Genomic DNA, 15,678 nt, shown 5'->3' with positions numbered 1-15,678 from the left:
TATAAATACATTATAAATGCTTCCAGTGGTTTCGTCACCCTACCGTATCCCCTACTGACCACCCGCCACTTCCCTCCCAGTATGAGAGAAGAGATACACAACAGTTGACGATGATTCAAAGGCAAGACAGAGAGAAGCAGCAACACAAATATGACGGATACTGGTAAAATAAACACTCCTCTTGCCTAATTATGAGCAGCATTGGAGATCCATTATTTTTAAATATATAAATGTTGTGTCAGTGCTATTATGTCATTGCACTATGTGGATAGAACGTCATTTCTAAATGATATTGAGAGGATATGCTTATGACAAATAATGTATACACTGGAGCCTCGATCATCAGCCATAAATGAAATTGACGGATGATTGGAGTCCACAAATTTGATTGATGATCATTGCTCTGAATGTGCTGCCTGTTCCTAATTATTGACTTTGGTATTTTTCAACACCACTTACCACCATTGTACTGAACTTTCCAGCTATAGAGGTGAACACTAAAGACTACCAGCGTTCACCTCCAGTAATCTGCACAGCCTCAGTTGAGATTTCACACAGTACCTGCAATATAAACATGCTGCTGCTGGCTCCAGCTGGTGTTACATTCAACACACACCCTGTATTGATTTTAACGTCAGCAGCTTCACTGAAATCAGCGTAATGGATGCTGCCAACAGGACCCTGAAGATGAGCAAATGCAGTCTTGTAACACTCACATCTATAACTGGGGGGCTGTGATTGGAATCAAGGGAGCATTTATGGCCAACTGTCTTGGGCTTGTGTTGGGTTGGGTGGCTGAAGATCCAGGTAGATGCACAGGGGAGCTTGGAACCAGCTGATCAACTCATAAATCAGCTATTTCAGCAACAGCTTATCTTGCTAACAGAAGCATAACAAACAAAGGTTGTGAAAAAAATGCTGGCAGCAGCTACTTCTGCACTATTCTCGAGAAGTCACCCAAATAATCAAGAATGCAGATAGTGAGAGTGTAGATAATTGAGTGTAAACTATGTGTATTTTTGAAATGCTAGCATCCAAACTATATGATACACTCATATGCAACTGAAGGCAAAACCCGCAAGGTAGAAAGAAAGACTTGCATTTATATAGTGCCTTTCTTAACCAAAAGCGCTTTACAGCCAATGAAGTACTTTTGAAGTGTAATCACTGTTGTAATGTAGGCAATGTGGCAGCCAATATGTGCACAGCAAGCTCCCGCAAACAGCAATGAGATAATGACCAGGTAATCTGTTTTAGTGAGGTTGGTTGAGGGTAAAAGTTGGCTGGACACTGGAAGAACTCCCCTGCTCTTTTTTAAAAAAAATACCACCTGAGAGGGCAGATGCAGCCAATTTAGCATCTCATCAGAAAGATGGTGCCTCCAACAATGCAGCAGTCCCTCAGTACTGCACTGGATTGTCAGCCTACATTTTGTGCTCAGGTGTCTGGAGTGGAAATAGAACCACAACCTTCTGACTCAGAGGCATGACTGCTACCCACAGAGCCGCAAATCAAACAGCCAATTCCAAAGGTTCTTCAAGAATCATGCCTCAGGCTGCACTGCTAAGCTAGGTTGGTAGTGTAACTCTTACACAAAATGTAAATGAGAAACCTGCCACAAGTGAGATGCAGTACAAAGAAGTGATTGATAGATAATTTTATTGCAAACAACAAAGAAAACTTTTATGGTAAGTGGAAAATATAGTGTAAATGTTGTGAAAACTAAAATAGATTGCTAATTTTAGGTTTCTACTGTATACTCGTTTTCAGAACACTGAAGATTAAGCTGTATTTACGATATAACTTGGAAACTTTACAGCAGATTTCACATTATATGAGGAATATTTGATTTTTTTTTTAAATGCTAAACTACTGTTGTAGTTAGTGCAACATCTAAATTGAAAATTTATGTATAATTATGGAAGAACAACTATTTTGGTCTGGATTTTGGACTCAGTGGCGAAGTGACAACGCATGCTGCTGACCTTGAAGAAAGCTCCCTACAAAGATTAAGTGATCTCTGTGGCATGATTTCACATTTGCGAATGTTAATTTGTATTTAGCACCAAGTCAAGGGGATCTCCAGGCATCCAGTGATGTAATTAAGCAAGGTAAGCAGTCAATAACATTGAAGAAATGCAGTAAATATGAATTTAGAATGCCATTAAAAAGCCAGTTACACCTCATTCAACGAGGTGTAACTTTTTAAAGGGTTTTTACAGCGAGATTAATAACATAAAAGTGGAGTATTTGGGCTGGATTTTATAGCCCCCCCCCCGACATCGGGGGTCATGGCGGGGGGCCCAGAAAATGCTTCCAGGAGAAGCCCTACAAGGGGAAGGCCCGGCCCGATATTGCCAGCTGCAGCGAGGCCTCGTGACAGCCACCCTGCTACTTGCTGACAGGAGTCAAATCTAAATATGTTAATTTATTAAAATAAATGAATTAAATACTTACCCACTCCTGTTGTCTGTTCCGCAGCAATATTGCTGCCGGTGGTTGGCTCTCCCGTGCCTTCGGAGATCCGATGCGGGACACTGGTAAGGGAGGGAGGTGCAGGTAAGTATTTCAGTGTGGGGGTTGGGAAGGACCGGGGTCAAACTAATCTGATTGATGTAGAGGATGGTGGGAAGGGAGTGAAGTTAAAAGTTTATGAACTTTGGTGGGGGGGAAGGTCAGGTACTCAAGGTAAGTCTTTTGGGGGGGGAAGGGCAAGGAATGAATCGTATGGTTATTGGAGGGATGGTGGGGAGGAGCTAGAAACATTTATTTAATTTTTTAAAATAAATTTTAATTCAATATCTCTTTTAAAAAATTTTAATTGTAGTGTAGGGCTCGAAATCCTTTAAAAATGGCGTTGGCACCTGACAGCGTTGCCGGGGACGGACTTCTGCCCCCTCCACGTCATCGGGGGAAGGGGTGGTGTGGTTTGCCCCGACCATTAATATGAGCCACTGCACTGAATATCGTGGCGGCTCCACAATGTGTGCTCTGCACAGGCAGACCGCCATTTTTGAAGCTCACTGCCAAGCTTATAAAATCCAGCCCCTTGTCTATTCAGTGATTTCTCATTGATTGATTGTATTCTGGGGGTACTTCAATAGCACTTATGGAGAAGCATAGAATCACTGACAGCACCTGTTGAATTTCCACATTTAACTGTGCATGTGCAGACTCCAGAAGCTGCTGTCAGTTTTCGAGGAATAATGACAGAGCGCTGACAGTTTCAAAATCCATGCCAATAAGTCATCACATTGTGAACTAAAGAATCCAATGGTATTTTATTGTATATTTCTTATCCATTTGCAGATTTCACATATCTAAAGGTTGCATTAGAATATAGTGGTATGGTATCACTGGATCATGCACTGACACTCCCTAACTTTATAACGGTCAGTGTGGTGTCATCTGGTGTGGTAAGAAAGAAGACTGGTGGAATCTCACCAGTATAGTGATTGAAATAAGGAGACAGCAGCTGTGAGCTCTGGCTGATGTTTCACTTGTGTCTCTATTGGCTTGGTGGCGATCACCTCCACCCAAATAATTGTCTCCTTCTCCCAGCTGCTCTTCCTCACATGTCCTTTGTAGCACTTCTTCAAACTCAAAGCTTTCCTCATCTGCATCACTGTGCCAGACAGACAGCCCCTCAAGTATCCTAGTGGCTGTTGTTCGGCCCGAGAACTACAAAACAGAAGAATCATTGTGAAGACATGAAGATATAAGTAGTGCTTAATTGATCAATGCAGAAAATGGAAGACTATATCAGAAATCAAAGGTCCACCTAACCAGATATTTTGAGAAGTAAATTAAAGGTAGATAGAATACTGTCAGTTCTTCCTTGTGTGAATCTACATGCAATTGCATATGTAAGTGTGTGCTTATGCACACACAACTTTTTGGCACCCTGTAATTATATCTTTTTTTTAGAGATACAGCACTGAAACAGGCCCTTCAGCCCACCGAGTCTGTGCCGCCCATCAACCCCCCATTAATACTAACCCTATACTAATTCCATATACCACATCCCCACCTGTCCCTATATTTCCCTACCACCTACCTATACTAGGGGCAATTTATAATGGCCAATTTACCTATCAACCTGCAAGTCTTTGGCATGTGGGAGGAAACCGGAGCACCCGGAGGAAACCCACGCAGACACAGGGAGAACTTGCAAACTCCACACAGGCAGTACCCAGAATTGAACCCGGGTCGCTGGCGCTGTGAGGCTGCGGTGCTAACCACTGCGCCACTGTGCAAACATTTTCTCCACCCCAATTCATGACCATCAGCAAAGCTATTTTCTAATGAGAATGTTCCTGCTAAACTCCTAAAATTGACCACACCTCTGAAGCCCAATGGCCTGTCCAGTAGACTCGCTGAGAACTCACCCAATAAGGAAAAGCAACCTTAAATGCCAGTGAAAGCTAAGATTTGAACTTACAATCTTCATTGGTGGGAATTTAATGCTACTGCTAAAGTTATACGAATGCTATGTGAAAATTGGATGTGCTGTCCAGCTGCTGGTATCCTGGTCCAGTGTTAACAGCAGCTGTGCTACACCTTTCAACTTTGTTGTTGAGTTAAATGCAGCCATATATCAGGGTTCTGATTTCCTCCCACCAGTTTACCAGTCATGTGACTTAATAAGGCAGTGTTTTCAGGTAAGGTGCAAAGCAGTTTATTGTGTATCAGATGTAACGAAAAGAATGATGAAAAGGAACTCTGTAAGTTTTGGCAATAAATAGCATTCACACTAATCACTGACTTTTAGTTTAAAATCAGTGAATTAGGTTATCATGCTGGTGTATCATTGGTTCAGCAGTATATGTAAGATGAGAGTAAACCAAAGGATCTATTTTATAATTTCAGTGCCCAAAATCACAATCTAAATATAGCCTTGGTGCAATTCAGTTAGAGAAAGATTAGCTATTAGGAAGTGTAACCAAGAATGGTAAGGGTAAGCCTGATGCCTGATTGCACACTCAGATCAGTTTACTGAGACTGTGCGCAAGTTCATTTTTTTCTAAGACATTTATCATTTTACAAGAAGCATTGTCTGATGATTTTAATTATTGCTGTAGCTGTGTTTATTGTTTATGCAAATTCTGCCTCTAGTAGCTGATACATTACTTTTATTGACCAACAAACTCGTGAATTAACCCACTTTTTTTCTTGAAAATCATTATCAAAGATGAATATGCTCTTTTCAGTTTCCTTGCACAAAATTTCTACAGTAGTTGTACATTTGACACTCATTAGTTGCAATTAAACAGACAGATTGAACACACTGGTAAATGGAATATGTTGCTCTGAAACATTCCATCTTGTTCTAATTTATAGTTGCAAATGATTAATGGAAATATGTATCAGTTGACAAAACCATTTCACAGCTAAGATGGTCAGATTTATTACTGTAATTAGACTTTCTTCATTTTAGCAGAAGTATAGCAGTTGTACATTCCATGGACCTTCTGGAGTAGTCAATCTCCTGAGAAAAACGCACCCCCTCGTGGTCAAGTTTTGTAACAAGAACATTATTATTATTATGTTATTGAAAACCTGCTATGGATGGTTCAGAATTGGTTGTGGCATTCTTCTATAAGTTTCATATTACTGTTGTTTAAATATATTTAGACAAATGGCAACAGCCATTAGCAATTGCTTTTATTTCTTACATGCCATGCCATCACTTATAATGGCGATACTTGTAACAATGCACATCTGCTAATAGTTAAAGATGTTCCCTTAAAACTTCCGTTTAACCTACCACAGATCGCAGAGCAAAGAGTGATTACATATTTATCAACTATATTCTTGTCACAATTAGTCAGGTAACGAGAGGTAGTAACCTTTCTTTGTGACTGAAGTTTCTCAATGATATGTGTAAGATTGGTAATCGGTGAATAATGCTTAATGGGGCAGTGCAGTATAGCAGCATGCAGTGAAATGGTAGGATGCAAAAGGTGTGGACCCGCTACTCTAATTTATCACGTTAAGTTCCTGACCTCAAAAGTGTTACCAGGAACAACATTCCTTTTTGCAGATGAAGGCAGTGAGAGAAAGCTGAGGACAACTCACTCCAGTTTGCTATTATGCACATCATAGTGACCTGCTTAAGCATGGCAAGTGCATTGGAGCAAGTTGTTTACTTGACATGGAAGACTGTATGAGGTATTCTTTGTGTAGCATAGCTAACTATAGTTGTCCCTTCTACATTACTGCTCTTGCTAATAGAAATTGATTTCTTTTGTTTAGTATTGAATAAGGGTCAATGTGTAACTAAGTACTATCGCTGGCTGCAGAAAAATGGAGGCTATATTTGGATCCAGTCCAGTGCCACTATTGCGTTCAATGCAAAAAATGCCACTGAGAAAAATGTCATCTGGGTCAATTATGTTCTAAGGTAAGATAATCATTCCTGTCTAAATATAGATTTTCTTTTACTAAATGCAGTCAGGCCAAGAAATGTGTTTTGTTGCTTAGTATTTAAAAGTTCCATGGAAAAATGCCTCTGTTTAAAAACTTTAGCTACCATATATATATATATATATTGAGTTATTTCCCTTCATTTTGTTGTTATTGTTCATATTTTTCATATGTATCATTCATTTAAAACTGAGATGCGAAGTAATTTCTTCTCTCAGAGGATAGTGAATGCCTGGAATTCTCAACCCCAGAGAGTTGTTTAGTTTAGTTTAGAGATACAGCACTGAAACAGGCCCTTCGGCCCACCGAGTCTGTGCCGACCATCAACCACCCATTTATACTAATCCTACACTAATTCCATATTCCTACCACATCCCCACATGTCTCTATATTTCCCTACCACCTACCTATACTAGGGGCAATTTCTAATGGCCAATTTACCTATCAACCTGCAAGTCTTTGGCATGTGGGAGGAAACCGGAGCACCCGGAGGAAACCCACGCAGACACAGGGAGAACTTGCAAACTCCACACAGGCAGTACCCAGAACTGAACCCGGGTCGCTGGAGCTGTGAGGCTGCGGTGCTAACCACTGCGCCACTGTGCCGCCCTAGTTGTGAAGGCTAGATCACTGAAAGTATTTAAAAAGGAGGTGGATAGATTGTTGAAACATCGGGGAGTTGAGGGCTATGAGGAGCTGGCACAAAAGAGGAGTTGAGGTCTGGGGCAGTTCAGCCATGATCTTATTGAATGGTGGAGCAGGCTTGAGGGGCCGAATGGCCTACTCCTGCTCCTATTTCTTAAGTTCTTATGTTCTGTGTTCTTATGTGCTATTAAGTCATTTGTGTAGTTAAAAATTCATTTACATCAAGCCTCCCCAGTTCTCACAATTGGACTAAATGTTACACAAGGGTTGTCCAACATATGGCCTGTGGGCCAGAATCCGACCCGCCAGCCAGAATCCGGCCCGCCGAAGGATTCCATCCGGTCCGCCAATCTGCCCGTGGCTTGGCTCTGATGGACGGCTCCCCTGTACGTCAGGCAGAGGGGGTAAGCAGGACTTCTGTCTGGGGCGGGCACCCCTGTCTGTGATTGGTGACTCCCTGTGACTGACAGGGGCTGCCTGCACAGCATTAGCGCTGATTGGTGGAATACAGCGCAGACACCCTGGAATCTGTCGCCCCTGTTGCAGTCACGTGGTTTAGTAAATGTGCTGTATCCTGCACACTGGGCAGGTTCCCACCTCCATTCGCCCCAATTTAAATAAAACAGGCATGGTAATTATCCGATTGTGGAAATGGCTGCTGCGGGGTAACTGAGCGGGGATTGGGGAAGACTATCCAGGGTGTGGGGAACACTGACTGGGGAGTGGGGAACATTGGGGAGCAGGGAAGACTGAGAGGGGTGCGGGAACACTGAGTGGAGAGTGGGAAGCAGGGAACACTGAGCGGTGAGCAGGGAACACTGGGGAATGGTGGCGAGTTTCCAAGATGGTGCGGCACATGCACGAGACCTGTGTCGTGGAGCCGCCGCAATATTTCGTGCTGCGGCTCATTAGCATTGTGGAATGCCCGCTGCCCATGACATAAAGGGGGCGGTCGCTCCGTCCTGGCAATGGCGTCCGACGCCACCGTGCAGGCACCGGCGCCCTTTTTTAAAGGGCTTCCAGCCCTCAGCAGTAATTTCAATTTTTGAAGTGATGTGGAGGGGACAGTAACATTTATTAATTGAATAAAACATCAAAGCCCCTCTCCCAACCCCCCAATGACCATACAATTTACTTATGGCCCTCTCCACCCAAAAAAAACTATTCTAGCCAACCTGAACTTTCCCCCCGAGCTTTGTTACCTCTGCCCTTCAACCCCTTCCCACCATCCCCTCAGCCAATAGTCAGAGTTTTCCCCGCTACCCCCACCCTCCAGCCCTGAAAATTTCACTTCTCCCCCCTCCCCACCAGTGTTATGTCTTGGTTCTCCGAACAGAGATTGATTTTAATATGTCACCCCGAGGCCTTGCCACTACTGGTAAAATGGGGCGGAGCCTTCCTGACGTTGAGGCCCGTAGCGGGCCTCTCCTGGATCGGGCCCCCCTGCCACAACCCCTGACATCGGGGTGGTCTGTAAATTTCAGCCCATTGAGTGGGTTGCGGGGAGCAGGGAACACTGAGTGGGGAGAGGGGAGTGAGGAACACTGAGCTGGGAGCGGGAAACACTGAACGGGGGAGTGAGGAACACTTAGTAAGGATCGGGGAGCAGCGAGTTCCAGGTCATTACCAACCACTGTGTAAAAAAGTGCTTCCTCATATTCCCTGCGTCTTTTGCACAAAACTTTCAATCTGTGTCCCCTAGAGGGCGGAAAGAGAGACAGAGAGAGAGATCGCGGGGAGAGGGGAGAGAGAGATCGAGGTGTCTCCTGACGTGGAAATATATAGATTAAAATTACACCTGTATGTTGAGTAAATCTAGTAAAGAGTTTGAAGGATTGATGTGCAGCCTCATTAATGTCTGTTTTTCAAGTATTATTGTGCTATCCAAAAGATTTGTCAACGTCTTTCAGTAGTTCTTTGGATAATATTGCCACTCAATTTTTCAGATAATAACACAGCATATGAAGTCAGAAAACAATTTAGCAACATCTGCCATAAACAAAATGTGTTGATGAATTTGACGATTACTGTATTTTTGTTGACATTGTATAAAAGCAAATCATTCTTTTTCTTCTCAGACTTTTATTGACCAGTTTGTTGACAAGTGCTTCTGAATTTGTTCACAAATGCAACAGTTGTTGAAAAGTAGTCACCTCTTCTAACTCTCCTAACTCTTCTACCATGGCTTGATGTTTGTTCCTTTATTCCTTTTATCTATTTTGCACCAACTTCCCTTGTTCGGAATATTAGCAAAAGGTGTGGAATTTATAGAGATAAGATAGTCTGATACAATTCTGCAAAGTATGGTGTAAACAACAGAGACCCACAACACATGATTGTACAGCACAAGACAATATGGGATCCGTTAATTTATTGCAACCTCTCAGTTACTGATATCTCTGCCGTAGAACATGGGTGTAAAAGACTGTGAAAGCAGAGGCAACATTTGGGCTCTCAGCAGTTTTATATATCCTACAAAATCTGTAACAATGCAGTCATAATTATTGTTTTACATATCATTTGGCAGAGTCTTTTAATACCATCAGATTGAACCCACAATACAGTTATGGTAAACATTCAACATAGTTATGAAACAGGAAAATTTAAAAAATAAAGAACTTCCACACAAGTGTATTTCACTATGTGTAGATAGTGGGCTGAACTTTGAGTGCGCTGCAGTTTGCAGTGGCGCACTTTGGCGGCATGCATCCTGCGCAGATGCGCTGTCCCTGAGCCCCCACGATATTACGTGCGGGGGCTCATTTAAATGGAGGGGGCGGAGCAGCCGCCCACAATGACATAGAGGGGGCGCTCGCCGTGTCCCCGGCAACACGTCTGGCGCCACCGCACAGATGCCGGTGCCATTTTCAAGGCCTTTAAGCCCTTAGAATTACTTCTAATTTTTAAAGGTACGTTTTTGTGAATTTTTTATTAACTAATAATAAAGATGTGATGGCCCTCCCCCAATCCCCCCAATGGTCATTTCAATGCCCAAAATGACCAGCACTTGCCTTTTTCCCTACCCGATCTCTCCCCCCAACCTTCTAACTTTTGCCCTTCAACCACTTCCCACCATTCACAACCAATAAAAATTGATTTCCCCATTCCCCCACCCCCACTCCCCCTCCCTGAAAATTTTATCCTTCCCCCTCCCCACCAGGTCCCCGCCTCGGAACTCGAGTTCCAAAGGCGTGCGAAGTATGAATGGCGGAGTAAAATCGGCATGAAACAGCCGCCGCCTACAGGTAAGTTTATTTACATATTATTAATGTTAATTTAGATATGCAGGCGGGCCCTTTTTGACGTCGCGGGTCGAGGCGGGCCTTTCCCCGCTGCATTTTACTGGCCCCCGCGCTGCAACCCACAGCCCTCAGACACGGAAGCACTACCACAGAGCTCCCACAATATTTTGCACGGGGGCTCATTTAAATGGAGTGGACGGAGTGGCCGCTCCCGATGATGTAGAGGGACGGCCACTGCGTCCCTGGCAACGGCATCCGGCACCACCGCACAGGTGCCGGCGCCATTTTTAAAGAGCTGCAAGACCTTAGGAGAAATTTTAATATTTAAAGATATATTGTGAAGCATTATGTGTAAAAATTTAAATAAATATTGGATGCCCTTTCCCATCGCACCTCCCCCCCCAATGTTTGTTTACGGGCCATTATCATCAAAAGGAATTTTATTAGCAACCCGCACTTTCCCCCACAACCTCTTAACATTTGCCCTTCAACCCCTTCCCACCATCCCCACAGCCAATAAAAAAAGGTTGCCCCATTCCCCCCACCCCCCGCCCTGATAATTTCAGTCCTCCCCCCTCCCCACCATACGGAGTTCCAAAGGCACACGATTTGTGGCTGGCGGCCATAAAAACGACGTGCGATGGCAGCCGGGCCCAGGTAAGTTTATTAGCATCTTATCTGAATTAATTTTAATATTTAAATGAAGGCCCCACTGCTAAGCGGCGGGGGTGGGGGTGGGGGTGGGTCGCACCGAGGCCTCGCAGCTGCCGGTAAGATGCGGTGGGGCTTTCCTGGCATCGGGGGTCATGACGTGGCAGGGTGCTCCCACAAATATTTTACGGCCCCCTCCCCCCCCCCCCCCCGCCACAAGCCCCAATGTCAAGGGACTAGTAAAATTCAGCCTGATATCTGAAAATGTATCATATATATTTTAAACTACAATTATGGTAAACATGTTGTTATGACCAGGTGTAAAAATGGTCTGGGGGTTCCTTTTCAGCCTTTGACTTGTTTAACCAAAACAGGATGTAATTTTTAAAAACACCTTGTTTTAACTCCCCCTCAGTGAATCCTTGTTCAATGCTTTCCAATTGCAAGGCGAAAAAATCAAATCAGACAGGTTTTCTTAGATTTAAATGAGAAATGTGGAAGTTTGTTAACCTTAAACTCTAATTCAGCTACGACTACGGATACGCAACGCGACCACGCCAGCATGCATGCGCGATAAACACACACGCAGATCGAGATAGAAAAAGTAGAAAGAATAAAGGGGAAAAGTTTGAGGCAATAGCCGGGTGTATTTACAGTCCTTTGAATTCAATGTGAAGTCTTTGGTTACCAGTAAGTCTTGCTGTTCATTGACGCCCATTGCACGCTTTAACTTGTTTCGATGTAGGAGTCTTCTCTCTCTGGAGGTTTAAGCGACTTCAGTGGGTCCAGAGGTTTGTGAGAAAGTCAGAGAGAGCCAGCCAGGAGAGAGGCTCTCTTGTTCCAGGTTCAGTTGCAATCTGCAGTCTGTCTTCAAACTGTCCTGTGTCTAGTTCAAAAAAAGCCTGGGCCAACTGGTTAGTCATGTGGCCAGCTGGTTTAACCACTCCTGCGTTTGTGGATTCTCCATCTTAGCAGACACTAAAATGCAAGCTTTCTTACACCTTCAATGTCTGGTGATCAAAATCCATTAGGGTTGATTGGACCTGGGAGTAGTCGCTTTGTCTCTCCAAGCACTGCCTCTTAGTATACAAATGTCCTCCAGCCAAATGTCTGGTGATCTCTTTAAACAAGTCAGCAAGCTCCAGCAACAGTTTAAAATTAATGTTCATATGACAAAATTAATATGCCTCATTCTTGGCAGGTGGGGGGGTCTTCATGACAATGTAGAAAGCAGCACCCTATGATAAAAGTTGTGTTTATTGCTATTTATTGCTTCTGCCCTCTCATGAGAAAGGAAATTATGAATCTGCCCTGCTGCTCTTGCAGTGAAGAGCTGGATGCCCAACAGGAAGACCAAAGTTTGATTTGCTGCTTTGATTGAAATTCTGCTGGCCCTATCAGTGAAGTTTTAGCCAGTTTTTATCCAGGTCAATAAGTACAGCACTCAGTGACATTGAACTGATTTAAGTGCCAAAGGAAACTTAGGCAGACCTGCTAGGCATCTCAAACATATGCCTCTTGTTAGCCAATCACAGAACAGTACTGATGGCAACAAGAAGCATACAACTACAATCATTTCCCTCCCATGCTAAAGGAGGATGTAGAACCAAAACTGGGTATATTGCAGAGCGAAAGAGGAAAATATAAATGATACGAAGCTAGAAATAATGCCCACAATAACAACTTATTTATTTTGTACTTTTAGTGTAATGAAGCGTTCCGAGGCGCTTCACAGGAGCATTATAAAACAAAATATGACGTTGAACCACATAAGGATATATTAGGTCAGATGACCAAAGGTTTGGTCAAAGAGGTTTTAAGGAGTGCTTTAAAGGTGGAAAGCGAGTTAGAGAGGCGGAGAGGTGTAGGGAGAGAACTCCAGAGCTTCGGTCCTAGGCAACTGAAGGCGCAACCAATGGTGGAGTGATTAAAATCGGGTTTGTTAAGAACCAGAATTAGATGAGTGCAGATATCTCGGAGGGTTGGGGGGCTGGAGGAGATTACAGAGAACGGATGGGGTGAGGCCATGGAGGATTTCTCAAAAGAAGGGTGAGAAATTTAAAATCAAAATTTGCTTGACCAGAAACCAGCGTAGGTCAGCGAGCACAGGGGTTATAGGTGAATGGGACTTAGTGTGAGCTAAGACATGGACAGCAGAGCTTTGGATGACCTTAAGTTTACAGAGGGCAGAATGTGGGAGACCAGACAGGAGTGAATTGGAATGGTCAAGTCTAGAGATAGCAAAGGCATGAATGAGGGTTTCAGCAACACATGAGCTGAGACAGGGGCAAAATCGGGCATTGTTACAGTGGCAGAAATAGGCATGGATATATGGTCGGAAGCTCATCTTGGAGTCAAGTATGACACCAAGGTTGCACACAGACTGATTTAATCTCAGACTGTTACCAAGGAGTGTGATGGAGTTGGTAGCTAGGGAAAGGAGTTTGGGGCAGGGACTGAAAACAATGGCTTCAGTCTTCCCAATATTGGATATTGGATAAGCTGTCTTACAATTTAGCAGCAGTGGAGGAGTCGAGAGAGCTTGTGGTGAGGTAGAGCTAGGTGTCGTCAGCGTACATGTGTAAACTGATGCTGTGGTTTCGGATGATGTGCCAAAGGGCAGCATGCAGATGAGAAATAGGAGGGGGCCAAGGATAGATCTGTTGGGGACACCACAGGTAACGTATAACAACACATGATATGCTATAAATATAATTTTAATATCATCACCACCATTATGCACGTAAAACAAAAATAAATTCTGTTTCTATTTTAATTTGGCTTTTGCAAATAAATTGAGGCCCCTTCATTTCTTTTCACTATATTTCATTATCCTTTCTTAGTTTGCAGATCATACGAATACAAGTCATTGAAGAGACTGAAATTGAAACAATCTGTTAAATGTTTTCAGTTAAAATGAAAATGATGTGGTAACCTAGTGTGTAGTAATTTGCAATACTGCTTTATTGGATCCAAAATTGGTGAGATGGGATGCATGACTGCTCAGCAGTAAGTTCTTGATTATGACCAGATGAGTAAGAGATGCCAAGTCGAAATTTGACACAACCCAGAAACAGAAGAGGAAAATCAGTGCATGATTTTATTTAGAACTGCTTTTACTAAGCTCTAAACGATTGCTTATTGAGTAACATAGGCAGAAATCTGGGAGCCATTCACCATCCACACTCAGATATGGTGCCTGCACAGGAATGGGAGAGTATATACAATACATTAAAAATGATGAAACCAGTAAGATGTTCTAATCAGTAGATCCTCCATAAATCGAAAAAAGAATGGTGAAGTGGCAGCCCCATACCTAACGCATTGGACCTTACCTTAACAAACAGATCTAAGAGTACATCTAGTTCCCTCCCTTAATTTGAAGATCCAAGATCAACCCTCAGTCTCATCTCTTAATCAGGAGATCTGAGTCTTCTCTGTTACCTAAGCAATCTCAGTCTGAATCCCAGTCAGGTTTGTTGATCTTGCTTAACTTTGCTATTGACAGCTGGGACATCTATCCAAGGAAGGGGCCAACCATAGTGCACTTTTAATAGTATTCAGATAGATTAATTTGAACTAAGACCTGCCAGTCAAGAATAGCACCAATGCAAGTGGTTGTAGATCTCACTAAGGCATTCAACACTATCAACAGAGCAGGGCTCTACAAGATTTTGAAAAAATTGGCTGTCCACCGAAGCTCCTCAGTCACATCCGATCCTTCCATGACAACATGCACTGCACTGTACAGGTTGATGGTTCCACTTCAAACAGTTTCGGAGTGAAGAATGGAGTGAAACAGGGTTGTGTCCTAGCCCCCACTCTGTTTGGCATCTTCTTCTCCTTGCTCCTGACCTTCACCTTCTCTGCAGATATGGAAGGAATCTACTTGCACACTAGTCCAGATGGCAAGTTCTACAATCTATCAAGGTTGAAAGCAAAGACAAAAACATGTCACATCCTAATCAGAGAACTCCTCTACACTGATGATGCTGTGGTAGTCGCTCACACAGAAACTGAATTACAAAGACCCATGGACTGTCTCTCCCCTGCCTACAACATGTTCTCCTTGATTATAGCATTAAGAAAACCAGAGTCATGGGACAAGGTGTTACATCTCCGCCCTCGATCACACTAAATAACACTCCACTGGAAGTGGTTAGAAAAAATTCTGCTACCTTGGGTCCACGGTGAAGGACAATCTGTCCTTTAATGCAGAGCTTGATATGTGCATAGGCTAAGCAGCTAACACCTTTGGTTGACTAGTGAAACATGCATGGGATAGCATCAAGCTGACCCTTAGGACGAAGCCGATGGTTTATAAGGTGTATGTTCTCAGCTCTTGGTTGTATGGCTGTGAAACATGTGTGACTTACATTTACCAGGAAAAGAAGCTCAATAATTTCCACCTTCCCTGTCTGTGGCGCATTATGGGTATATCCTGGCAGGACAAAATCACAAATTTGACAGTCCTCTCAAAGGCACAGCCCCAAAGTATATTGGCACTAATCAAACAGCGGCGGCTTCGGTGAATTGGACATGTTCACAGGATGGAAGACGGCCACATACTCAAGGACTTTCTGTATAGTGAGGTAGCCGGGTCTAGACGACCAGTAGGGCGTCTGTTTCAAGGATGCTTGCGTGTCATGAAGGCCCTAAATGTCAACAATCGCACTTGGGAGTCACTAGCTGGTGAAAGAGGAAATGGCGACAC

At 43.4% G+C, this 15,678-nt stretch overlaps 1 protein-coding gene across 9 annotated transcripts in view; it reads left to right on the top strand.

Annotated features, from left to right (window-relative positions):
• Positions 1–15,678, top strand: part of LOC137373856 (neuronal PAS domain-containing protein 3) — a 1,451,864-nt gene that overhangs the window by 1,424,864 nt on the left and 11,322 nt on the right. For all 9 annotated transcript variants that reach the window (XM_068039328.1, XM_068039327.1, XM_068039336.1 and 6 more), the window contains one exon: positions 6,256–6,403. In XM_068039328.1, coding sequence (XP_067895429.1) covers positions 6,256–6,403 — 148 coding nt within the window. The remainder of the gene's footprint in view (positions 1–6,255; positions 6,404–15,678) is intronic.

Source organism: Heterodontus francisci, chromosome 9 (assembly GCF_036365525.1).
Source record: "Heterodontus francisci isolate sHetFra1 chromosome 9, sHetFra1.hap1, whole genome shotgun sequence".
NCBI lineage: Eukaryota > Metazoa > Chordata > Chondrichthyes > Heterodontiformes > Heterodontidae > Heterodontus > Heterodontus francisci.
Note: the sequence above shows the minus strand (reverse complement) of the source record. Positions and strands in the feature narration are given on the sequence as shown.